Below are 27402 nucleotides of genomic sequence, written 5' to 3'. Positions count from 1 at the left end.
CCCTGGCCTTAGCTTATTGTAAATGTGGAATTGTCTACAAATGAACAATAGACAACATAAAAAATTTATGTTCAGCAGTTCCAATTTTGTATTATTAATTCCAATATTAGATTGAATTGATCCAGTGGCGGTAGTGGCGCTCCATAGAGTATTACTCTGTGACGGTCACAGGTTTTCCGTGAACCAAACGAACCAGAGCCGTATACTGTACACGGGAAAAAAACCAAAATCAACACTCGAATCAGCAGCTTTAATTTTAATTTTAGCAATAACTTTGCAGATCACTTCTACTTGCCAGTTACCAGTTGCCATGATTCAGCTAGATGCTTATGAGGCGTTATAACTAAAGGCATTCCAAAGGTTCAATTTTAAAAATTGAATTTTTCAGAATAGCATTTTATATAGTAATAAAAATATTATATTATGTTATATTTTTACAGAGTGATCATTTATTCATATAATTTGTATACATTTTTCTCAATAATTATTTTATTAGATTACATATTGCAAATTAAACTTTAATAGGTATTTTATATTTATACAATTTACTTTTAAATAATTCTGTTATAATAATTCTCTACGTCATATTGCATAGGACGTATCTCGTTATCTTATGCTTAAACTATTATTCAAAATTAAGTAATCAAAACAATTGGGAGGGCTAAGTCCCCCCCAAGTTACGTCGCTAATAGATAATACTAATTCTTTGATTATATTACCATTTTGGTTTATTTTTCTTATATTTTTTTTTCCGGGATTCACCAGAGCGGCAGAAATTATAGAAAGTTATTTAGGTATTTATTCATATTCATTTGATTCAAATAATTTCTTTCCAAATGCTATTGTTATAATGCTCCAATGTCCAATGTATTACGCTTCTCAATTTCTCATATTTCCTTTAAATAAATTTAAAAATATTACAAATCCGTGACAATTTTTTTGAATAGGCCTCAGGTCCTGCATGAAACCAGTGAAATTTCATTATTTTTTACTCTACGTGGGTCATTGGGTGCCACTGAATTAGCCTATTAATTATTATTAAACTTTGAGGTATGAGGTAAGATCAAATTTCAATTGTATATTTATCTCTAGATTTGTTTAAATATATAGCGGAAATGTCCTGAATTGCTATTGGCTAATGTGTTATTAAGATATAACACCGCTATCACGGAATAAGTATCAACTATGATAAGATATATATTTATTTACATTAAATATTAAAACGTTTTAGAATTTTAATGGTGTATTGTTTTTGAACGACAAACGTAGTGGACATTTACTTGTATTTGTATAAATTTGAATTATTATTACGATATTTTGTTAGACATACTCTCAATGTTGTCAAATGTCCCGATATATTTGTTGTATTGTACTTTTTTAGCATTTACGTGTCATGCAGTTAGACCTGGTGAAGGATCATGGTCCTCCATCATTGACAATGTGAGGTGTTTACCATGTCATTGTAATCGGCAAATCATAAAGTTTGACAATATATTTATTTTTCATTTTTATTTTTTCAGGATAATTACATACAATTTTGTGGCGGCAGCCTATTTAAAGGCACAGAAATATCAATTAAAAGTAAATTTATACATATGTTGATGTTACCAGGGCTGTACTCAGACCAGTTTTCTCGGGTAATTTATCCGAAGTGTATGCTTTAAAAAAAATTAAAAATCCCAACGAACCCCGGCTGTAGCTTAGGTATAAAACTTAGGGCTCCAACCACTTGAAAACTTTTTCATTAATTAAAATTTTATTCACATATATACAATTATATAATAATACGTCATACAATATATATATATACACAAATAAATTATTAGCTTGTGAATAATAAAACAAATTTGGCCCTAACAATGAGGCCTAACCCTTAGGTAAAATTTAGTTTTCCCAATGCTTTCTAAAGCTGAGTATGGCGCTGGATGTTATTGTTATATGTATGCACAAAACAAACTTTTTAATTTTGATTTTTGTTATAGTCAGTTGTAGTAATGTATTCAATGTCTCTGTTGGTTGGATCCTAACAGAACCCCAATGTTGGAATGACTATTTGAACCTTGGCGGCGGGGTAAATTATTTATTTAAATGGTTGTTTATTTATTACCTACTTTTGAAAATAATTTTTTTAGCTTATAAAACAACTTCAAATAGAAGATATTAATCATGACGCTAATACCAATAGTACATATATGAATCATATAAATTTTGATGATAAAATATACTCATGTGCCAATGGAGTAGATTTGGTATTTATACAAATTAAATAATATTATGATTCAGTAAATAATTTTAACCATTTTTTTTAGGATGATTTATCATTATATGAAACTAATAAAACTAATAATAAAGCACTTCACCAAGTAAGTAATTTTTATCAGTTTAAATTTAAATGTGTAGTATTGAACTAGACTTGTTGAATAAAACTATAACTAATATAACTGTGAAAATATATTATTTTAAAATCATTATATGTGTAATGTTTGCAATTAGTTATAAGAAGATTAATTATATCTATTTACTGTAAAGATAAAAATGTTGTTTTATTTTATAAGCAGAGATCCAATCATCGAGTTTATACAGTTTTAACAGATGGAGTATATTTACTAACAGTAACAATTAGACAAGATACTAGATATGTTCAAAAGAATAATAAATTTACTGCCTATTTAGAAATTTCAATGAAAGGACCACATGGATATTTATCAGCTACAAATTGGCCATTATTACATGTAATTAAGTTTAACAAAGTAAATTGTACATGAATACAATTTTATTTATATTTTATATTTTTTTAGTTTTACGGTTTCATGTGTTTCGTTTATATATTTTTTGGTTTAACGTGGTTGGTTTTATTATTTATGCAATGGAGGGATTTGCTTCAAATACAATTTTGGATTGGAGCAGTTATTCTTCTAGGTAATTAACTAAAATAATTATGAACCCTAAGTACAAAAATATTTACCTCTTTATACTCTTCAGGAATGGTTGAAAAAGCAGCTTTTTATGCTGAATATCATGAACTAAACCTTACTGGGCATTTAGATAATATTTATGGAGTAATGACTATGGCTGAAGTGATTTCTTGCTTGAAACGAACACTTGCTCGGACTTTAGTTATCATTGTAAGCTTAGGGTTTGGTATTGTCAAGTAAGTGTTCGGTAGAATAATGATTTATTATAATAATTGTGTAATTGTATTTGTTATTATTTAGGCCCAGATTAGGTCCACTTTTACCAAAGGTTCTAGGGGTTAGTTCTTTATATCTAGCAATGTCATTAATGGAATCCTATTTTCGACTGTCTAGTAATATGAGTGCAGAAATTTTATTAGTTGAATTACCATTAGCTGCTTTAGATTCTGGAATTGTTTGTTGGATATTTGCAGCCCTAACTCAGACAACTAGAGCTTTAAGACTTCGGAGGTACATAATAAATATTATTTAATGTATATTATATTTGTTATCATCATTATGGTCTATGATATTATTTATTAAAATAAACTTATTACATCAACAAATATTGTTAAAGGTTGAAATAATTATATGGGGGATTTATTTTTTAACCATCACATTGATGTCTAATTGTATAATTGTAATATATATAATACACATACATGCAATTATAAAGTATTATTTATTTACACATTTTATTTTATTTTAAGGAATGCAGTTAAACTACAATTATATACACATTTTACCAATGTTCTGGGTTTTACTGTTATGACTTCTACTTTGTTCATGCTGTATTCTATAAAAACGCAACGGTTATCAGATTGTGGTGGTGTAAGTTAATTTAAAAACTATAATTATTTAATAAATATTAATATGTTTTCAATATTTGTAGAATTGGAAGGAACAATGGTTAGACGATGCATTCTGGCATATTGAGTTTTCTATAATTTTACTTGTAATTATGATACTTTGGAGACCAACTAATAACAATCAAAGGTAACTTATTATAGCTTTATTTAAATTTGTAATAACAATTAATTGTTCAACTCTTATTTTGTTACATAGATATGCATTTACTCCATTGCTAGACGCTCCAGATGATGATAGAGACGAAACCGAATTATTTATTAAAGATACTCATAATGGTGGTATAAAATATTTATTATTCTACGCTTATAAAGATGTTTTTCATTGTTAATTGCATTTTGTTCAGATGTGAAGATGAGAACCACTACAAATACATCCAGTCATAATTCTAATGTGACACCATACAAAGACTATCCCGCTTCAAATAGTAGCACAAAAAGTCAAACACAACTTGTATGTATTTAATTGTTTTATAGTATTATATATTATATAATATATTAATTGTAATTAATCCTCAACAGGATGATGATTTGAAGTGGGTTGAAGAAAACATACCAGGTTCATTGTATGAAACGTAAGTTACTAAAATTTTGATTTAGTTAAACATTTTATAACAAAATTTAACATTGTATTTAAATTTTTTCACTTCTAGTACTGTACCAATTTTGGATTATAGCGAGGTAAATATTTGTTTTATTTTAACTTGATAAAGTATAACATGTGGACCAGAATATATATTATTTTTTTATTTTAGGATGATCATAATACTGCCATTGAGCGGTCAAAACTACAATAAACATTTTAAATTTAAGCCTTAAACAATGCTGTAGTTCATCACATAAACTAAGCCAAGTATAAATGTTTATTATTATGTACTACTATTTACTTATAAACTGTTTTTATTTATTTTAATTTAATTATTATTTTGTTATTCCTCACAAAAATATTGTGTATTTTAATATCTTATCCATATTCCTTTATTTTTTATGTTGTTTTAATTTTAGTCATAAAAAACAATGAATAATTACGAAATCATGTAAATTTAAAAACAAAATTATGTAAATAAAAAAAATAATTAAAAATGATAAAAATATTTTATTGAAGATTATATAAAATATAATATGTTCATTTGATTTTAATAAATTAATAATTCATTGATCAAAAAAATATTTCATTTAAGAAATATTCTTGACAACGATTTATTTAATGTAGCTTTTACATTTGGTGAAGCTGCTGATGATATTAATGCTGCACCTCTCGGATCTTCGCTCAATCTGGTTAATATATGTTGAGCGGCTTGACTAAACATACATAAATATTTCTTGGTAAATCAAACCATTCTTCAATTAGTACTACAGTTGTTTAATACTTACCGAGAAGTAGGCGTATTATCAAATACCATACTAGTGGCAGCAGTTATCACTGCATCTCTAGCATCTGTTGGTAAATGAAGAGTTCCACTGACTCCAAGTCTATCGACCATTCTGGCTAAAAGACGGCACGCTTCTGCACGAACCATTCGATTTCCATGTCTGAGAAGTTTAATATAGAAAGTATTTTCTTTATAACACAATACACCTAATTTTTTTTACTGATACGACAAGACTTACTTTATCCCTTTAGCTGTGATTACATGCACACATTTTACAGGATTTACGTTATCGACCATTGCGTTCAAAGCTTCTGCACTTTGCACCCTAAGAAATTTATTGGTATCCGCTGTACGCGGAAACAGTGTCGATGCGATTTCTTCAACATCCTAAACAAAAGTATTTTGATATTAAGAAATATTCGAACATTTGATTATTGCCTTACCGGTTCCACTGATTTCGGTACATAAGAAAACATTTTCTGTGCAGCCGTACATGCGGCTCGCGCCACTTGGGATCGGAGACATTTGATATGCTTAGCCACATTGCGAGCGAAAGGTTGTAAGGAACCTGGACGCAGTTCTTTACTGTGGAACATAGCCAATCGTGAAATATTCTGTAGACCCGTAACGGCCGCTTCCCTGTCATAACATATTAGCTATTTGTTAATCAATCAAAAATTACACAATAAACGTAGTAATGTACTACCTACCTACTTATAAGTATAACAACTATAATATAGTGTTTTTATATTTATCTTTATATGCAACTAGGAGGAATGCGGTGGACTTAAATTACTTCTTTCTACTGGAGGAGACCTATGCAAATATTTATTTGGAGGAGAGATAAAAGCCTAGCCCCTACACCCCTAGCCAAAGATATCCTTGTACAGTTGTACATTTTAATAAGTTTTATCATTAAGTTTACCATTCCGGGCTATTGATTTGAGTAGAAACCAAATGTAGAGCTCTTTGAGGTTCATTGAACGGAGTGAAATTTGGTCCTATTTCACTAGATCGTTTATTTTTAAGATTCGTTCCAACAGATCTCCTCCTTTCGGCCGTTGATGTAATGGTTGGCGCAGATGGTTGCACAACAGATTTCGTAGGTTTTACTTCAGCTATTGGTTTTTTACTGTGTAAAAACAAATAACCAATAAATTCATTAAAAATCTACATTTTGAAGTTTGAAGTGAATAAATGTCAGTGCCTCTTGTTCCCATAGGCCCAATCTAATTGCAGATTCGTGTTAATTTGTAGAAAGATACTGATGTAATCAAATAATTGTTCATAGATTAATCTCAGTAATTTCATAGTATGCCTGTTGCTTGTTTATAATTTAAATTATAGTTACGTTTTTTTCATATCTCATTAAAAAAAAATCATCGCTTTTGCCAAACTACTGAGATGTAAAAATTGAATGAACTATCTAAATTAAAAATATAAATAATAATGAACACAATATGTTCATTTTTCTAAATCAATAAGCCATACAAATTATAAGGTATCTAGATATAGACACTAGACAGTCTTGTCAAGTACTTGAATAAAACTATTCAAATACATATTCTAAATACGTTTGAAACAAATGCTTGAGCACATGTAGTATTTGAATACTGTTTTGAAAGTATCTGTTTTTAATATTTTTAATTAATTACTACCTATTTTTAAATACTTTTTTTATCTTATTTTATGTATAGGGATGCTCAAATTTAACTAAAATAATACAAATTATACAAAATGTTTATCTATAGATTGGTGATCGTTGTGTATATATTGTAATATTTTTAGAGGCCTAAATTATCGATTTAATTGAATGTAGGTAATGATCATCAAAATTAGATAAAAGTATCTTTTATAAGACTGGATACTTATTAAAGACTATAGGTAGGTTACCTACTAGTCGGTTTCACCGCGCGTATTGTCTCCGTGACTTCTACTTAGCTTCAGAGGCGTATTTTCAAAAAAAAAAAAATGTTTTAATATTTTTATTTAATTACACATAATTAACAGAAGGGTTGTCCGGTATCTCTAGAACCCTTATTTGTACTTTATATGGACTCACTCGTTTTGCGATTGAGTGTCTGCACCTGCTGTTACGCTCGTGGTAGAGCACTGCAACTTAAGATTGGTCGGTTTGACGAGATCAACGTTGCTATAATTTTCAGACTGCGTTGTCGATTGTTTGTGATTGTCAATCACTTGCTGCTGCTGAGGCAGTCGATCATCGTGGTTAACGCGTCGAGTTCCCATTATTGCGCTACCTTCGATCGGAATATTCGACGACGTTCGGTTGACCGGAGTCTGTCGCCGGGCATCATCATATTCGCCGTCTGACGATTTAGTTTCGTCGTCACCACCGCGGCTGTTGTCCATGGGACGAATAAGAGTGTGTTGGGGATTATCGTCTGCGTTGGACATTCTGCTGCTGTTGTGTTCCTGCCTGCTGATCTCCGGCACCACGGTCATGGAAAACGTTGTTCTTACAGAAGACTCGAAACTGATAAAAAAAAAAATGCAAGTACGTTGTTATTTATGTGTACTACGATATAATGGAGCAATTATTATAGGCGCATACACCAGTTATTATGCTTATTGCCTTACTGTAGTAGTATTATTATACTATATTATAAATTTATAGTTTATACCTACAAGTTAAAATATATAATTGGTATGTGTTGGATATACATATACAATTAATTTTTATATAAATTCATTTAAATTGTAGTTATGTTGTAAAAAATATATATTAAAATTTAAAAATTATATGGTATACCTATATATGATATATGCACAGTTAATTATTTCTTCAGTACATATTGCTTACATTAGTTTTTGGTTTGACCTATAATAGCTCCTTGCTACTATAGGTAGTTTTGAGCTTCCGTCTATAGGCAAACTAGGCAGCTGCCTAAGAGATCTTACCTCCTGTGGGCCCAGACCCGTAGCCATGAGGGAGGGAAGAGTCATTGTCTCCCTTAAACCCGTTCGTTGATCCCCCTTAGCATTTTATTGGAAGACGGTGATTTTCGAATTGATTGATATATTGGAAAAAGAGTATGGTGGTGATCATACGATCATTTTATAAATATAACCACAATTATAGTTTGATTGTAGAGGTGTACTAAATGTGTATGAGCAACGAGTAACGACTGATGACGACAATTTTATCATTTTTTAATATTTTATCATGGACTGTTGTCATTTCACAGCCAAATTAATGCAGTAGGTATATGAGTAAATATAATTACTAATAACAATATAATAATAATTATTACTATTAATAACTTCGTCATACGTTTGTTTTCCGTAAGATTTAAAGGTAAGATAAAAAGTTTTGTTTTTGTAATTAATTAATTTGTGAGTAGTGACTCGTGAGTAGTGGGTGAAATATCGAGTAATTGCACATGTTAAATTTTGGAACATAATAAATTCCTCAGTTGACGCGTTTTTTAGTTGACGAACGCGTTATACGGTATACAGTCATATCAAAAAAATGAAAATCGCGGACAGTTTGTTTTATTTCGCTGTTTCAGGTAATGATAAAATATACTATGGCAAATAATTTGTTTTATAATAATAATTATAAATATATAACATAAAATACATAATACATATAACAAATCATTTCTTTATAATAGAGTATATTATTATCTTATTATAGTAAATCTGAATAAATATTTATTATATTTAATATTTAGGTATATATTTTTATTATTTTTAGTTTCTGTTAAACATTAAAAATGGATTCATGGTTAATAAAGTCAAACACGGTTTCAAAGGATCTAACAAATAAATCTAAAATTCTAAAACATCAGAAAATCTTCAATACATAACAAAACAGACGATAAACCAATTTTCCAAATAAACCAAACTTTTGATACTAATAAATAATAATATAAGTTTTATTTTTTATTCATAAATTTAAAACATTATAATTAATTTGTACACTGAGAGAAAATATAATTTTAATTTCTATGATTTCATTCCATATTTTCTTTAATTTAAGAATAAAAATATACAATTAAATTTTAGCAAATCCGTTGGTTATATTATTCAGTTTTCTTTAAAATAAAGAAAAAAAAATATTTTATTTAATGTTCAACTGACTTAGAAACAATGAAAAAAATTTTCATTTTTACGCATAATTATGATGTCGAATTAATAAAAAATAGTACTTAATTTGTTATCAAATTGGTTTAAAATCAATAGCTTATTACATTAAATACATTTCAATCAATCTTTACATCAATGTTACTTTTCCTATAATCAATGTTATCGGATATCATAATTCAAGTTTTCTAAAATAGTATTAGTTTTAAGGAAAACATCTTAATATTAATGGAATATTATCAATATTTCGTTTTTTCTCAATTTAACAACTGTAAAATGGTATTGAATTAATAGCATTTTCCGTTATATTGTCGAAAATATATTTCTATAGTTTAAGATAAAAAAATATCAGTCAATTAGTAGAAAAGTTTTGGCGTCGCTTTATGGCATAGGTATATGTATAAGATTGCAGCAAACGTGTACATTACTACTGCGCAAACTAATATAGCTTTTATTTGTATAAGAAGTGTCTAACATTAAAACATTTTAATGTTAAATCTATCTAATAAATTTATTTATTCTATATTCTTTTAGGACTGAAACAAATGGAAAGCAGTTATTTAAATCTTATGTTCTATATTTAAAAAGAGAACCTATTATATGGTACTCTATAATTCCCCCCTCCAATTTTTTTATCAAACTATAGTGTTTATACAGTGCTATAATGTATTTTATTGAAATTATATAGAACAGGTATAAGCATTAATATTTAATTCTTTAAATAAATTTGGTATATTAAAATATTGTATATTGTATATTCTGTATTTTTCTATGCTAAGAGTAATATATAATACATAAAAAACATGAAATTATAAACAGATATTGTTGATAAATAGTAAATAAATTAAAAAGATAATTAATAAGAATATCTAAGTTTAATTACACATGAATTATACGAATCGCATAGCTAAATAATGTTTAATGTAAAATAAAAAAAACCGCTCAGAAATAACGGCTTAAATGCTCAAGATTTGGCATCAATTATCAATTCAAACTGTAATCGATAGGTGTTAGCGTTAGGTTTCCAAGCATAGGTAGGTACAATAGTAATAAGAACGAATCCCGCTCCGGCGGATTTGGGCGACGCCTTGATTAACATGGTGCTTGAATTTTTGCATTAAAAAAAAAAAAATCATTATATTGAAGAAAAATTTATTTTTGTCTAGTACATTAAATCTTAAGTTTAAAGATATTAAGGTTATAATTTAAAGGTGGTAGTATTGATCTTATTACAATTAATATTTTTTTTCTATTATATGATTTCTTAATATGAAAGAAATGATTTCTTTAAATTGTTTATAGTCATAATTAATTTAATGGAAAATGTATTATTTTTCAAGAATTATCAGCTTTATTAATTTAATGAAATCAATAACCTGAATATAATGAGTTGACTTCATTGGATCAAAATCATATCCGTTTTTCATTGATTTAACATGCGTTTTTCATTAATTAAATGAAATTTTTCTCTGAGTGTAAAAATAAAATAAAATATTTTTTTCTTTTGCTCCCTCTAAAACTCGATTAGCTCCCCCTGAAGAATTTATTTGGCTACGGGCTTGTTCCGGCCAAGTAACAAAAAAAAAAAAAAAAAATGTCGAATTAAAATGTAGAATATTATTATGAAGTAGGTAGTAACTGGGACATCAATATTATATTGTACTATATGGCTATGGATGTATAAAGAAATAATTTGTATCAGAACCGCATTTTATACATTTTTAAAAGGATTTTTTATTAATATATTTTTAAAAGTCTCCTTCCTTAGTAATTGCTTTGGAGCCCTAAAAGCCTTTAGTTCGACATACATTATAATAACGATTAATGATTATAGATAGGTACAATAGAAAATTGGGAGTCGTAATGCTCACCTGATTCCCTTTTATATGCTGTGGCTTAGTAAGGGTGTTGTAATAAATTGATAAATACAAAAATACATACACTTATTAACTAAATGGCATTCGTAGAAACTTAAAAATGATCTCATCACAAATGAGGTACACATATTTAGTATCACGTCTAATCCATATGGCCGGAACCCGGTTCTTAGAGTGGTGAAATTTAAATAAATGTTACTAAAGCATGCATGATCATATAAAAAAATACCATAAATTAAAATGCGAAATTAAGCCTGGCCATTTAGCTCGGTTCAGCGTGGTGCAGTTATATTATATGTATACCTATTTATATAATATAAGGATCTTACTCGACGATCGTCGGCGTACACAATGATATATGCTTGGGTACTACGAACACAGTGTGGTTCAAAGATATCTGTTTACGATTCAGTTTATTCCTTTTATCCCGGTGCACATAATTGTGAAATATATATTTGCGTTTAGCCGGTGGTAATGTGGCAGCGGGTGGTGTGACGACGTTGTCTTTCGGCGGCGGATACGCTACGAGGCTACGACGGCGATGAGGAGGAACAGGACCGCAACAGAAACAAGACCGCAACATAATTATATACTATTGTGATATCGACGAAAATAATTAAAATATTTCATGATAAAAAAACCAATAAAGAAAAAAACCATCAGCGGCTTCGCTTGTAATGTGAAAAACAGACTGGTGATGTGCCGACCACTACATTTGCAAATACTCACGCGGTAAAAGTATACTGATATAGCAGGTATCGATATGTAAATATAATGTATATGTTTTATAGGTATACCTATAATATATTAATAATATGATGTGTGCTGTAATAGTGCAGAGGGTCCTGCTAGTTCTTGCAAGGGGGAGTGGACTTATGATATGCACGCATTGGTATATATATATACGATATTGCATGTAGATATAAAGTTATTATGGATACACGGCACACGCAATTGATTGGATTTTTAAATAAGGTCAACGGTCAACTCACCCCAATATACGGCGTGGACTATATTTCTTTTATTCATATTTTTTATATGTAGCTTGGTATACACGTGAATACGTGATATACATATGTAAGGGGACTTGTTGATATTTTTACCTTAAATCATTTTACCTGATTATTGTATGCATGACAAAATACATTTAAAGTATATTATATTTATATTTATTATTTTGTCATGATTGTATGAATGTATACAGTATACTGGCATCTGGCAACATCGTTGAAATAACTTATCAAACATTATTGACATTAATTCATTAATAAATAGGTACTTGTTAGTCATTACAATTTCAAAATGGTATCTTGGATTATATACACTAATACAATGATTGTTTTGATGTATTGCGTATAAGTATAGATTGATCTAAAACGATTAAAACTAGTAACTATATGGCTATATATATAATATTAAAAGTAGTGCCTAGATTTTAAGAACTATAAGCAGTGACGGCTCGTGCATATTATGTGCGATGGTGCGGTCGCACTCCCTACATAAATTAACAATTTATAGTACAAATATATTTACAAAATAAATAGGTACATATTTTAGTACATAGTATATTATACATTAACAAATTAACAATTTCATAATTTATTAGAATACCGTTACGAACTCACGATATTATTATACGGGTATATGGCAGGGCTGGGCAGTATCTTAGATACAATTGTATCTTGTATCTTGTATCGAGATACATAATTTAAATGTATCTTCTGTTGGGTATTTAAAGGCTTTATTGACTTGTATCTAGTATCTTTTTATGATTAATAAGATAATAATAATTCAAAAAATATGTTTCGTATTTCATTTATACATCAGTTTTCCTAATTGCCCAATAAGTAATAATATGTTTTAAGATTAGATTAAAGTAACTTTGGTGCCTGACGATAATATTATATCAGCGATATTTTATATATTTTTTATAGACTGTAAATCTTTTTACCTATTATTTCGTTTGTCTATTATTAGTATTATTATTCTAAGCGTATCAAATATTATTTTAAATTATATTGGTAATGATCAATACATACTGTATTATTATACATTTATAAGCTATACTATAATATAAATGATGTATGATAAAGTTTAACGTGAGAAAATTGTATCCAAGGTAAATAAAGGAATTAATAATAATAAATAAATATATTAAGTATCTTGTATCTTATACGTATCTCAGATACATGTATCTTGTATCTAGTATCTTTAAAAATAAATATATAATATATAAAAAATTTATAATTTATCTTAAATTATATTTATTTTTTATTTTTTATTGCTTGATAACTGGTCCAGGTTTTGTTTGTCTATTAAACATTTCAGTAATTGTTTTTGATTCTTGGACGACTTGCTGTAGTTTTATTGTTTTTGCAGGATGGTTTTTAGCCGCACCACCCATTTCTTTTTTTTTAAGAAATGTTTTGTCCGTATCAAAAGAATAATGAAAACACGCGTCACGAAAAAAAATTAATACATGTAGAATAAGCGATAACTGAAACTGAACTAAATTAACAAAATAATAGTTTACTGTAAATTGTGAACTGTGATACACGACTGTCGCAAGTTAACTGAAGTCTGAAGACTGAGATCAAGGTTAAATAAGAGTGTCAATCGATCGTTGTTTTTAGAATTTGTAGATTTAAAAAAAATAAAGACTATACGGGACTATGATATTAATTATTATTATTGTGTGTACAATAATATTGTGTTTCTAAATCCTTTTTCTTCACAAAACACATACACACACGCACACACAAAACATACATGCACGTCCCGCATGCGTCTAAATATAAATTTATTCCAACAATCAATTAATTAAAAATGTATCATTGTGACAATCATTTTTTAGTAGTTAGACTGTAGGTGCCACCAAACCCTCCAATATTACTAATATCCAATCATTCCAATCTAAATGCCTGCGACAAATAACTAAAGCTCCATACTATGTATCCAACGACACTCTCCATAAAGACCTATTTATCCAAACAGTAAAAAACGTTGCCAAGATTTTCTACAAGCGCATGTACTCCAATTTACACAACCCCATCGCAACCCCTTAATTTCAGAACTATCTGTCCCTACTATTCCTGGTGACACCAGAAGGCGTCTAAAACGAACAACGTATTGTGATCTACTAATAGACTAACCCCCACCTCTACATGTCTACATATCATGAAGTACCATCAATGGATGGCCTCTTCACTCAAGCCCCCTGTCTGAATTGATGTAAATAATCGTAGTTTAATTTAACTTATTAAAGTTTGTAATTTTGTTACTTTATACTATGTTATTTTGTCTTTTCTATGTTAACTCTTTAATCACTTGTGCTTATTGTAAATAATTATTTTACAGATTTTACAATTTTCTAGATTAAAAAAAAAAAAAAAAATAGTTAGACTAAAATATTTTCTGAAAATACTATAAAAATAATTATGTTTTTTCACTAATAAAATATAATAATGGTTAAATGGCAAAAACCGGACACCGGCCCATTGGACTGCTTTTAAAATCAGACAGGGGCAAATGCCCACCTTGCCCCCCTCAAATGACGCCACTAAATGGCCATGTTATTTATATTTATTAAAATCAACGCCAGACGGCTTTTACAAAATTAACAGACAAGAAATACATAGATAACAGATAAAAATATATAACAAGTAACACCATATAAGATACATAACTTATACTAACTTATTATTATGATATGTCATAAAATATAAAATAGTGCACGGATTTATATATGCAGTTGCATGTTTTTTCTGAACAGTCCAAGCTAGGTAAGCTACAAGTTTGATTTGTAGTCAATAGATCCAAAATATAAAGTTTTATTTTGCATATTTGTGATTTTTTGACATGAGTGCATACTTCTGTATTTTTTATTGCATGTATACGGTTTTTAAATGCATAATATTATGTAATATTTTGCTTATTTTAATTAAAATAGCGTATTTATAGTTCATGTAATTTGACAAAGTCGTTTTTATCTTATCTGAGACCTATAGGTACAAGTATTAATCTGTTATTGTCTTATTAAGTAGGTTTTAATGAATCAGACATTAGTCGTGTTTATTTCTTCTTGTTTGTCGTGATCTGAGTGCGCAAAACTTTCATTAGATTGTATTTACTTATATTTAAAATGCCGAAAATCAGCGCAACTACATTTAAACGTTTAGTAGGCTAAACAAATTTGTTGCCGGATATAAAAGACTTTTTTCGATTTTTTTGCATATTTTTTATTTTACAGGGTATATTTCTATAAAAAAAGAGCATAAAAGCATATTTTATAATGCATATTTCTGAGGTTTTTAGAGCATATAAATCCGGGCTCTAGTGGCCTAGTCATAAATCATAATAAACGAAAAACAACATTCTTAGCGGAGACGGTTTGTGTGCAGCCTATATACACTTAAAGTACCTACTATAAAAGTAGGTAGTTTATTTTAATTTATAGTATTGCAGTAGGTTTATTTAATTTTTATCGAAAACAGCATTTATCATATTTTATTATTAAAATAATACCATATTATATTATTGTTATTACTTATTAACTTTTAAGTCAATACCATTTTATCGATTTAAATTTACCGCAAAATAGTGTGATAAAGTTCATGGTATAAATAATATTAATAGTATAAAATTAATCTATGTCTTTTGAAAATTTCATTGCGTATAGTTAAACATATAATACGAGTATACGAAAAAGTTTTTAAAGTCCCCACGAATAATGTTTTTAAATTATAACAAAATAATGAACATAATTCATAGATTAAATATTCAATTTTATCTAAATCTAAAATTCAATTGTCTACAAAAAAAATTGTATTTATATCTTTTTTAGATTTTTTTATTTTAGTATAATGTCATAACTCATAACTACTTTGAGGAACTTTGTATAAAGTTTTCAAGTCTTGGCTATAAAAATTAAACTTTTTATAGATTTTTAACTGCTTAACAATTTGCAAATTTTCGCCATATTGATGATTTTTGTCAACATTATAAATTCAAATGCTTATATAAAAATAAATTGTGTTAATGTAATCTACATACCTATTTATATTATGTATTTATAAGAAATATAAGCCTGCAACCTATGTTGTATTAAATTTTCCAGTTTTTTAATAAAAAAATTATAATACATATCTATATTTAAAGAAATAAAACTAAAAACAATTTCAAATGTTATCTATAAATAAATTATAAATAATAACAAAAATATTCGAAATATTTAAAAAATTATTTTATGTATGGAAAATATAATTATATAAGTGTTTATTAAACATTTTAAATATCTACTATTATTGATTTTTTTTTAAGTTAATACAATTTTTATAAGAACCTCTTATTAAATTTTCAAATCTTTGATAAAAAAAATAAAATTTTTTATGAATTTCTAACTAAAATAATTTTGTATAATAATATAACAATAGACAAAAGCAAGTAATAGGTATCTAATAGTATTTGGTACTGGTTAAAATCTACGAAAATTATAATATATAAAGGATAAAACTTATATTTATAATACATTATAGAAAAATATTATTCTTATTATTATTTATTATTTCATAATACCAATATTATTTATTCTATAATAATACTGACGAAAATACAGCATGTTTAAATGTTGGTAACTTAGTAGCTTTATCAGTTTATCACTTAAGAGTTAAGATATGTTATCAATTATTAATGATTAAAATGTATTGTCAAAATCAAATATTTGACATTTGTTTTTAAGTCTCAACTTTGTCGTTTTGTTTTAAATCTTTCAACCGTTCAGCGTGTACAGTTTTTTTTTCAAATATAAATTTAATTTTAAACCGTTATTTTTAATTTTAGTTGATTATCAAACATTTAAAATATTGCGAGCTTAAGTTTGAAATGTAATTTGTCGAAAATTTTTAAATCAATTTTAAAGTTGTACTTATAACTATGTTATTATTTATTATGTGGTTGCTGATCCCAACCATATTTTCGGCATACTTTTCAGGTCGTCTTATGTATATGATCTTAAAAAATCTAACTAATACACAATCACTTAAAAAATCAAAACAACCGGTTCGGACGTTAGTTGTAATTGGTTCAGGTGGACATACAGCTGAAATGTTACGTTTAATGAATTCTATGAACAAGTTAAAATTTATGCCACGTTTATATCTATTAGCTGATACAGATACAACAAGCCGCAACTGTGTAGAAAATGATGAAAGTGGTTTAGAATGGTCCATAGCCACTATACCACGCTCAAGACATGTAAATCAATCATACTTAACATCTATTTTTTCAACTATTTATGCAATTTTTATAACTGTGCCTATGGTTTTATCATTCAAACCAGATTTGGTTTTATGCAATGGACCTGGTACTTGTGTTCCAGTATGTCTGGTTGCTTTTATAATGAAATTATTCCATTATGCAGATACATCAATTATATTTGTTGAAAGTATCTGCCGGGTTAAATCTTTATCTTTAACCGGAAAATTAATGTATTTTATTGCTGATTTAATAATTGTTCAATGGCCTGAATTGAGACAGAAGTATGGACAGAGAGTCAAATATCTTGATGAAGGATTGAATTTATAATTCTATTATTTAATGTAGATAACTTAATGCATTAATTTATGTATGTAAATTATTAATATAATAATATTATGTGAAAATTGTGTTTATAAATTATATCCTTAATTTCTGATTACCGTGATTCCTAGTAAAGTAAAACGAAGAAAACAAACCATATAGTTTACATTTTTACCTATTTTTATCAGTAAAATTACTAAAGTTAGAATATTTAAAATTTTGGATAATATATGATTTTTTAATATGTATTCTGTACTCACTTTTTAAATGTTTTGTCTGTCTTCATATTTTTATAATTTCTCTAAAAAACAATAATACATAATTCAGTAATGAAAAAATTATTATAAATAATTTGAGTTTTAATTATTATTGAATTCTAATATTTTTTTAAATAAACCAAAGTATGGGTAATTTATGTTCAACAAAAAATGAAAATACCATGCATAAAAATGTGTTTATTTAATTTTATATTTTAAATTATACAAAATATGTGCACAAAGTATATCTTATATACTTATATAGTATACTTAAATTATCTAGCTATTTATTTTATGGTATGGAAAAAATACAATCAAGAGTTGAAATTACATAAAACTTGAAAAGATTAACATCTTCAATTTAAGTTATGATAACTTATGATTAATTAGTAGTTAAGAAACTTTTACAATAATAATAAATTAATCAGCTATGATTCACTTAATAATATAAAATATATTTTGCATTTAGTATACGTATATATAAGAATATAAGATACCTAATAAGTAATAGTTAACTATTTTATTTTAAGATGCTTCAAATCATACAAAATAATACTAAACCAAACACCAAAGCATCAAAATGACTTACTAATTTATATAACGTCCCTCACCATTTAAATGAAAACGGTATCATAGCGATAAACCAAACTACAATAGTGTTTTTAGTTTTATTTAAGTGAGTAATACTATATTAAAACATTAAAAACTAAGTAAGTAATAATAATTTCTAACCATTTGGCATCTATAGATATAGTAATACTTTAATAAGCATCATACTATAATAAAAATATATGATATATGTATAGTGAATAGAAATAATAATATAATAACATTCATTCAGGCGCGTATTATGGATGTCCAATAACTAGAGAAGGTTTTAGTAATTAATCACTATTTTTTTTTAATACCCAATAAATTGGCATTGGATTTATGTGAGGTTTTACGTACCTAAATATTGATTTGAGAAAAATTAATATTGAGATTAATATTTAATATTAAATAGTTAATAAATACTGTAATTATAAATTGTAGCTGTGCGTCCGTGCTATTTCTGGATTAATACTTAATAGAGGCTATTCAAGACACCAGACCACTTGAGTTTAGTAATAATTTATTTGAATTATATAAAGGAAGTTTATATTTTATAGTTCCGTTCTTGATGTCAATGATTTCTTATTCCCAACTTCAGTACAGCATAGTTCCTCATTTCTAGTCATTCTCGTGGTACCCATTGTAGACTTAAGTATTTGAATGAAAAAGTATCTTAATATTTTTCTTACTGATGTTCTTGGATTTGAAAAGTTTATTTAACACTTAAGTCATACTTAAAGGATACTAAAATACATAAATAAAGAAAATGTTTATAATCCTTTAAGATTTGTTGAATTTTTATGTTCTTAATTTATTGATATTGAATGATCGATTGATGTATAATTAATAATTATGGATAAATAGATTTTGAAAATGACTTTAATTTATTTTTAATTAGCTGCTTGGGGGCTGAACGTTTGGTCACATTGACCCAATAGCCTGCATATAAAAAGGTTAATTCCTAACCTTTTATTTAATTTTATATACGTACTAATTACTATAGGTACTAGTAGAATAACCAATAACCATCATAATATACGACGGCTATATACTCGTTGAAAAATGGCAATAATAATGAGACGCTTTAACACAGGATGAGTATTTGTAATAACTGCGTGGAAAAAAAAGTAAAATTATATAAAAGTTTATCGGAAAAAGTGGAAAAACGAATACAAAGTGTGCCCTCGCTTTGCCGAAAATGGAGATTTTTCTATTATAAATTTTCTAATTTTGTTAAACGTAAATGATTAGTCTTATTACCAATTTAAGAAGCATAATATTTTAATTTCAGGTTAGGTTAGGTTTATTTAAAAAATAAATATTACATAAATATGCTAGACGTTACTGTGACCCACTGAAATAAGAAACCATATTTAATAATGCGTACCTACTAAACTTGTAATGGGTATTTTATTATATTAAAATCTTTAGATACGTGTAGTCGATATCTAGTATATACTCTTCACTCTATACTCTGATTATTACCACATGGCCGCATGTGATAATCCTTGATACGCGCCTGCAGGCTTATAGGTATAGTTAGGTGTATAATAGTATAGGTTTATTGTTCTATAAAAGTAATATACCTACTAACATTAAATGTATCGTTGGTCCTTCTAGAACAAATTATAGCGTGTGGAGAAAAAAATCCCTTATTAAATGATATTCTAAAAAAAAAGAACTTTTATAATTTTGTTATTTTATTAACAAGGTTGATAAAATAAAACTACAGGAAATTCCTTAAAATATATACCTATCATCCAATTTTCTTCTGAAAGTTGTACTTAATAACGGACCTACAGAAGCACTTGTAAATTGTTTGAAATCTGAAAAGTTTTATAAAAAAATATCTAATAATTTGAAAAATTGAAACATATTATGAAAATAGTGTAGGTAAATACTTGGTTGTCGTAAGGGTGGTAAGGTGTTTGGCCTCAATTGATTGATTACTCGTTTTTGGTGCAAATAATTACCGAAGCTTCGAAATTGGGTCTAAAAATAAAATAAAGTTTTAATGCTAAGTTTATTCTTCAATAGAGATGATTAAAAAGAACGTAGGTTTTAAAAAAATAGACAATATTATAAATAATAGGTTTATAAGTAATATGCATACAAGTACCTATCTAATAACGAAAATTGGGGTTATTCACCCTTGGTCAAAACTGTTTTATAGATTTTCTGTCAAACACCATAGGTCTCGCATGGTCACTAGTCATTTACCATTAACCTAAAATGTTAAATTTTCCTAACTATTATGCTATATTGATCCAAGATGACCTTATACAGTTATACGTATAGAATAAGACAATATATTATATTGTATCATCACTGAATGTGTTATGGTAAATGGTAATGAAGTATACTAGTATGTACATAAATACCATTTTAAATAAAAAATAAAAAACCGACATGCACGTAGTGGTTATTTCATATATCTAAATAAAAAATCTTTAGTTTGACCCAATTTCTTAAGCACCGTCACTTTTCCATAATAGGTAGGTACACATATGTTAAAGTTAAAAATAAATATCTACAGTAACACGCAAAAATGCTAATTTTTAACCCCTTTATAGCTTTATGTAGGGCAATAGTGTTTCGTGATTAAATCGAATGGCTTAATGTTGACCTATTTATAAATCTGTACTATTTGCACCACGCCACAATAGCCGGAAAAACTTGGACGTTATCGGACATTTAAATCTAGACAAAAGTTGTGTACTAACAAACAGGTCGATTCTCATTTTAGAGATGTATATGACACAATTCATATTTAAATACAAAATAATAGTTGAAGTTGAGAATTATATTATAATTTAAAAGTAAATAAGTAATAAAAACATTAAATTAATTTGGTAAGATTTTATTTGGTTTATTTGGCTTGTTATTTATTAAGTGATTAAAATACTTTATGGTTCATAACAATACGGGTCGAGTTTCAGTAACACGAGTTAAACGTTAGGTATATAATATCACTTAATATTTGCTAGGTATATCGTATATTAGATAGAATAAAATGAATAATTAATAATTATATAAAATCTATAGTAGAATCTGAGTAGTTTCAGTTAATGAAAAGTTTATGGACGAGGTTAAAGGCGGGGAGTCGCTAGCAAGACGCATTAGACAATAAAGAGAAAAACTTAATAGATAGGGAAGTTCAATAAAAAATATCTAATAGTTAACTACAATATATATGTTATTTCCTAACTTGAATTCTATAACTTTGAATGTATATGCTTATATTTTATGTATAAAGTGTTAATATATATATATATATATATATATATATATCTTAAATAATTTTAGCTAAAATAAAACTATAGCAAATGCAAATGCTTAATTAATTCCAATAAAATAAAATAAATACAGGCATCCTATATTATCATAAATTTATAACTAACTAGATTACTATAACTATGGGTATTAGGCATACGTAATCTAGCTAATAAAAAGTTAAGAAGACAAGAACCAAAACCACCAACAAAATGTAATTAGTAATTACCTAATAATAAAGTTTTTAAGTTGTATTTATGGGATAAAATTAAAGATTTTAAACTTGGGTCGAAAGTTTGGGACATTCATTTCTACTTAGTTTCATTCTTGAATTGTTTATTTTCTATTTATAATAAGTGTCTTTCTTGTGTGGAAAAATGTATGAGCACCAAATTGTAATTAACACGTTATAATCAAGTACATCAATTTAAATCCAACAATATATGTCATATATTTAACTATGATTAAAACAGAAATTATAGTAGGTAAGTAGGTAGGTACTATTAAAAAGCACTAGGTTGGTAAAACTAATTTATTAATTAAATAAAGCAATGCCATACCCAGGATTTGTTTTCGGGGGGGGGGGGGGTTTAAACATGCATACTTATTACTTAACTTCATAGGAAAATAAGAATTAATTTAAAACATTTATATACATCTACTATTTAAAATAAAATATTTCGGGGTGGGCTTAAGCCCAAAAGTCCCCCTGGATACGGCACTGAAATAAAGTATGAACTACGAAGATTTAAGAAGGTATATATATATAATAAATTAAGAGACTAAAATTGTCTTGTCTATATAGGCAATATAGGCATTATGTCATTAATCATTATAATAGTATTATTAGAGCATCTATATATGCATAGAAATATTAAAAATAGAATAATAATCATGCTAAATATAAAATAAAGTTGATAAGGTAAATGTGATTTTTACTTGTCGTGAAAGTGGTAATTTTATTGATATGTTTTCATTTTTGGGATGTTTTGGTATACTTAATGCAGGCTTGATTGGAATTGGAATACCAGTAGACTTTTGAACTTCATGATGTTCATCAGAGATGTCAGGACTTCGAATCTTAATAAGCTCTCCACCAAACGTTACTCTTCTAGGCGTTTTTGAAGTTTCTACATCGTCTTCGTCATCATACGATGATATTGAAGAATCTCGACCAGATGATGAAGATATTCTATACACTTCACACAACACTTCAAAATCCTAAAAAGAAAAACATAACTAAAATGCAATTCTAAAATTAGAAATTACTTAAATTAATAATACAAATTATGATAATATGATTAAACCTAGTACCTACATATAAACTATAAAAGTATAAGTATAGATATATTAAATATATACATTTTTGGAATAAAAATTGGAACAAAAATTATAAATTATACTTTACATACATCGATAAAAAAAAATAATTTTAATACTTTTTACACGGTATACATATGTATATCTTTAAATAAATGTATACCATAAATGCATTTATAAAAGTTCAACAAATATTTATAGATAGGAGGTATAATACCTCAGGTATTAATTAATTTAATTTAAACCATTTAATTAATAATTTTTCAGTAGGTTCATATTACATAAATTATACTAATACAGCCAGTATATGCCGGTAATACTTATAACTCATATGTTATATAGACTTATTTATAGTTATATATAAGTTTATACATAAAATATATATAACCTAAATCTACATATTTATGTTTAATATTCAAATGGATATCAGGATATTTGATATGTAATAACATTGATTATAAATACTAAATATAATAAATATTTATTATCAATAGTCGTATAATAATAGGTAACTAACCTATATTACCTTTTGGCTTTTACCAGAACTCAGAAGGCAGAAATATATACATTATTCAGATGGAATAAATTGTTTAGAATTTAAATAATTATTATTTATTACCTTTTTAATAATAGGATGAAATGTTTCAAGATAGTGATCAAATTTATTTCTTCCGACAATTTCTTTAACCCTGTCTAAACAGTAAACAGCAGCTTGTTGAAATGTTGCTTGTACCATCTTGTTGGATAAGGCAGTTACAAGGTGCACAAATGTAGGTATCGCAATCTAAAATACAAAAAAAAAATAAACCAAAACTTTTAAATTTATTGAGCTTAAATTTTAAAGATTTTTGGCTGAAATCTCATTCTAGCCATTAGCCAGGGTCAATATTATTAAACTTATTACCATATATTTTTGTGGCATCAACCCTATTTAGATCCTATCAATATAATTTTTAGATATTAAATCTATTTTTCTGGAACAATATTTCGTTATATGATTTATAACTAGTACTACATTACACCAAAAAAAAAGTTATCGAGGCATTAGCCCCAACTTCTGACTCTATATACCCGCACCATAAATAATACAACTGGGAAAAAAAAGTTTTTTATTTTAAATTTGAAAAATAAAAATAATAGAAATACATAGGTCTAATATTTTTATTTTTATACAAAATTATATATTCATAAAGCATTAAATTATTAGGTAAGCTCTGAGTTTAAGATATATTTTTTGCAAATTATATGTATATTATAGTCTATTAATAATTTGTTTTACTCACGGGTCGTTCACCATTTCTCTTAACGATTTGTTGAAGTACTACAGGTACGCATTCCATAACATTCACAGTGAGACTTGATTTGGCACCAAATACATCCAATCCCTGCACGATCATGGACTTGAGAACAAATTCGGGGTCAGCCGAGTGTTGTACGTAGACCAAAATTGCATCCATAGAGCTACTTCTGAGGGCCGGTGAAAAGTGGGCAAGATTTGTAATGACCGCTGGGAGTATTGTCGGGGACATCAACGCGTCCAGTTGTGGGCCAACTGCAGGTATAACGTAAGCTAGCACTCGTGAACCATGAAGTCTCACCTGTAACGAATTGCATAACATAACGCGTCAAATGCTAGCCCTTAATCGATTTCATTTTCAATTTTTGAAAATTCACGTCAACCCACCCCCATTTTTGTTTTAATTTAACTTTTTTAGAGTTTGCCAATTACCATACACATTCTGATACTTCTGTTCTATGAATAAATTGGGTAATAAAAACAATATGTTTGTATAGGTAACCGCGATGATTTGCATGCATAAACTCAAACCCAGGGTCTGCCTGGTCAGGGCCGGAGGGCCGGGATTCCTGCATGGGCCCTTGTCGTATTATAGTTCCTAGGCCTTTATACTGTGGTACCCTAAAATACAGTATAAAATTATTGGGCCCCAGAAAATAATTCCTGCCTGGGCCCTCAGGTACCCAGGCCGACCCAGCTCAAACCAGTCAAACCTTTACTAATGCTTGGAAAATATTGTTTCCAATAATTATCTTATCATCTCGTTCAATAGCGCCAAATACGTCGTGGAAATTATATTATATTATTATAGGTACTGTGAAATCACTGTACAGTATCGCAGAAAATCTAACACACAAAGATGCACCGACCTGCCATTCGGGATGCTGTAGTCGGACGGTCAGCTCGGCGAATACTTCCTGTCGGTCGACGTTGGCCGGAAACCGGTTTTTCTTGATTACGTACTGCCAAACGGGCGTCAGCTCCAGGTGGTAGTGGCCAGAGCGAAACTTTTCCGGCGTGGACACCGGGTCAGGGACGAGCCGGACATCCGGACGCAGCGTTACGGTTTGCATGATTGTTATGATGATGTACCGCGATGTATCTGCAGAAGTACGATTTTGGCAGCGCGAGAGTAGTTATACACACCAACGATAATAATTAGGATTTGGATCTATATGCAATAAATATAAAAAAAATGGTAAAATATACATTGCTAATAATAATTAAGAAGTGTATTATTACGGTGCAACAACACGAGTGCAGGCATCGCACACCACCTATGACCGCCCGTCTTCGTCGGTTCGCCCGCGCGCAAAACGCCTTATTGCAGTGTTGTCCTATAAATATATATATATAGCGTTCGCATAGCAACACAAACCGTGTATGTATGTACGTATACAATCGTGTACCTGTATGTATATATAGCTAAGTATAATAATGAGGCGTTGTGTAGTATACGGGGTGAAACGTTGTTTAAGTGACTCTATACACCACTTTCCTTAATATTTTGTAGTCTACGACATTTATAATATTTATGTCGTATTACATAAGGGATATATTTTTTTAATATTAGATGTACAGGCCACGGGGGCGTATTATATCGAATATTTAACATCGTAGTTTTTTATTAGTGATCATAATCGCATCCAATAGTTAGACGAGTCGAATTAGAAGAGTATTATAGATTAGAAGGTAAGAGATTGCCTGCTGTAGTCTACCTATCGTTTTGCTATAATAAATACCATATTTGCTCATTTGAACCTTATCTAATGGATTATTAACACACAAAATATATTTGTCCAATATCATTGTGATGTATAAATAAATTACTATCGAGCATTGGGATTTAAAAAAAATTATATTATTTTCTTTCAGATTATGAAATTAAAAACATTGATTGTCACGAAAATAATTTTAATAAACCCAGTTTATATTTTTATAGTAAATACTAAAGTATTTGAATATTTTTTCTTAAACCACGTATACAAATACATTTTGATGAAAACTCAAAAATTGACTAAGAAAATTGGTGTGACCACTTATAATTCGAATTACCCTGTATATAATAATATATTATGATTTATGAGGTTATATACCTATATATACCATTTATACCTACTATACCAATGCGTCAGAATAAATCACACGAAATATAACACTTAGCGCTCGGCGACCGGCGCACATACTTCATGTACGGGTGGGTAGAGGGACACTTTCTTACGTTCCCCCAACTACCCCACCGCGCTTAAAGCCTGTGTACCTACATATACAACGGGACTTATCCATTAATACGAGACACATGCGCGTCAATTAGGACTAGGGAACTAGAAGGCACCCGTAACGCTACCGTGTATAAATGAATGACGTACACTACCAGAAATATATAAAATCTGTAGTCTGTAAGTACATATACATTGTACATAAAACAAGTAAAGGACGATTCACCAAGCGTATGCTCGTTCTTATTTTTCTTTAATAAATAATAACAAATTAATTCAAATTCTGATTTTTGAATTTTTTTAAGTAAGTATAGGTACATACAGTTTATTTAAGAACCATATTTTCAAACACCTACTTAATTCTTACACTATTTAAGTCTTAAGAAGAATCCTGTGGTGATTCAAACTTGTTTTTGACCAACCTTTTATGAAACAGATAATTTTTTAAAAAATTCCTATGTACTTCATGTAGGTATTTAAATTAAAATTTGTTCTAAAAAGTTTCGAGTTATTAATTACATTTATATATTAATTTCTTAGAAAGTAAAAATAATAGTCTTTAAATATGATTATACAAAACTTGAAAACTATAAAATAGATGTAACATTTAATTTAGTATTAACCTACTTATAATACTTCAATAATCGTACAAGTTTTACAAAATATAAAATGAAGATGGATTAATATTA

At 28.0% G+C, this 27402-nt stretch overlaps 3 protein-coding genes across 7 annotated transcripts; 2 read left to right on the top strand and 1 right to left on the bottom strand.

Annotated features, from left to right (window-relative positions):
* Window positions 1–1226: 1226 nt before the first annotated feature.
* On the top strand, window positions 1227–4733 carry LOC113553424 (transmembrane protein 87A). Of its 4 annotated transcripts, none has more exons than XM_026956748.1 (16): window positions 1227–1440; window positions 1521–1581; window positions 1983–2071; window positions 2133–2249; window positions 2310–2363; window positions 2559–2732; window positions 2799–2919; window positions 2983–3151; window positions 3216–3425; window positions 3665–3785; window positions 3847–3950; window positions 4020–4102; window positions 4168–4274; window positions 4343–4395; window positions 4474–4501; window positions 4576–4733. In XM_026956748.1, the coding sequence occupies exons 1-16, from the start codon at window positions 1336–1338 to the stop codon at window positions 4615–4617; spliced, it is 1638 nt and encodes a 545-aa protein (XP_026812549.1). In that variant the 5' UTR covers window positions 1227–1335; the 3' UTR covers window positions 4618–4733. The 4 variants fall into 4 exon arrangements, with proteins under 4 accessions (XP_026812549.1, XP_026812550.1, XP_026812548.1 ...); XM_026956749.1 differs by having other exon boundaries at window positions 2556–2732; window positions 4020–4099; XM_026956747.1 differs by having other exon boundaries at window positions 2556–2732.
* A 225-nt stretch (window positions 4734–4958) lies between these two features.
* LOC113552145 lies at window positions 4959–25836 on the bottom strand. 2 transcript variants are annotated; one of them, XM_026954859.1, is made up of 12 exons: window positions 25737–25836; window positions 25364–25665; window positions 24481–24795; window positions 23817–23981; window positions 22817–23098; window positions 18017–18057; window positions 7256–7690; window positions 6119–6325; window positions 5637–5832; window positions 5432–5580; window positions 5195–5353; window positions 4959–5122 (listed from the first exon to the last, which is right to left on the bottom strand). In XM_026954859.1, exons 2-12 carry the CDS (start codon window positions 25565–25567, stop codon window positions 4993–4995), a joined length of 2283 nt encoding a protein of 760 aa, XP_026810660.1. In that variant the 5' UTR covers window positions 25568–25665; window positions 25737–25836; the 3' UTR covers window positions 4959–4992. The 2 variants fall into 2 exon arrangements, with proteins under 2 accessions (XP_026810660.1, XP_026810661.1); XM_026954860.1 differs by lacking the exon at window positions 6119–6325.
* Window positions 16925–17861, top strand: LOC113552146 (UDP-N-acetylglucosamine transferase subunit ALG14 homolog). The gene has a single exon (XM_026954861.1). The coding sequence runs from the start codon at window positions 17112–17114 to the stop codon at window positions 17760–17762; it is 651 nt and encodes a 216-aa protein (XP_026810662.1). The 5' UTR covers window positions 16925–17111; the 3' UTR covers window positions 17763–17861.
* Window positions 25837–27402: the final 1566 nt, after the last annotated feature.

The sequence above is a fragment of the Rhopalosiphum maidis genome, chromosome 2 (genome assembly GCF_003676215.2).
Source record: "Rhopalosiphum maidis isolate BTI-1 chromosome 2, ASM367621v3, whole genome shotgun sequence".
In the NCBI taxonomy this organism is placed as follows: Eukaryota; Metazoa; Arthropoda; class Insecta; order Hemiptera; family Aphididae; genus Rhopalosiphum; species Rhopalosiphum maidis.
The sequence above is the reverse complement of the archived record's forward strand: the minus strand, read 5'-3'. Positions and strand labels throughout refer to the sequence as shown.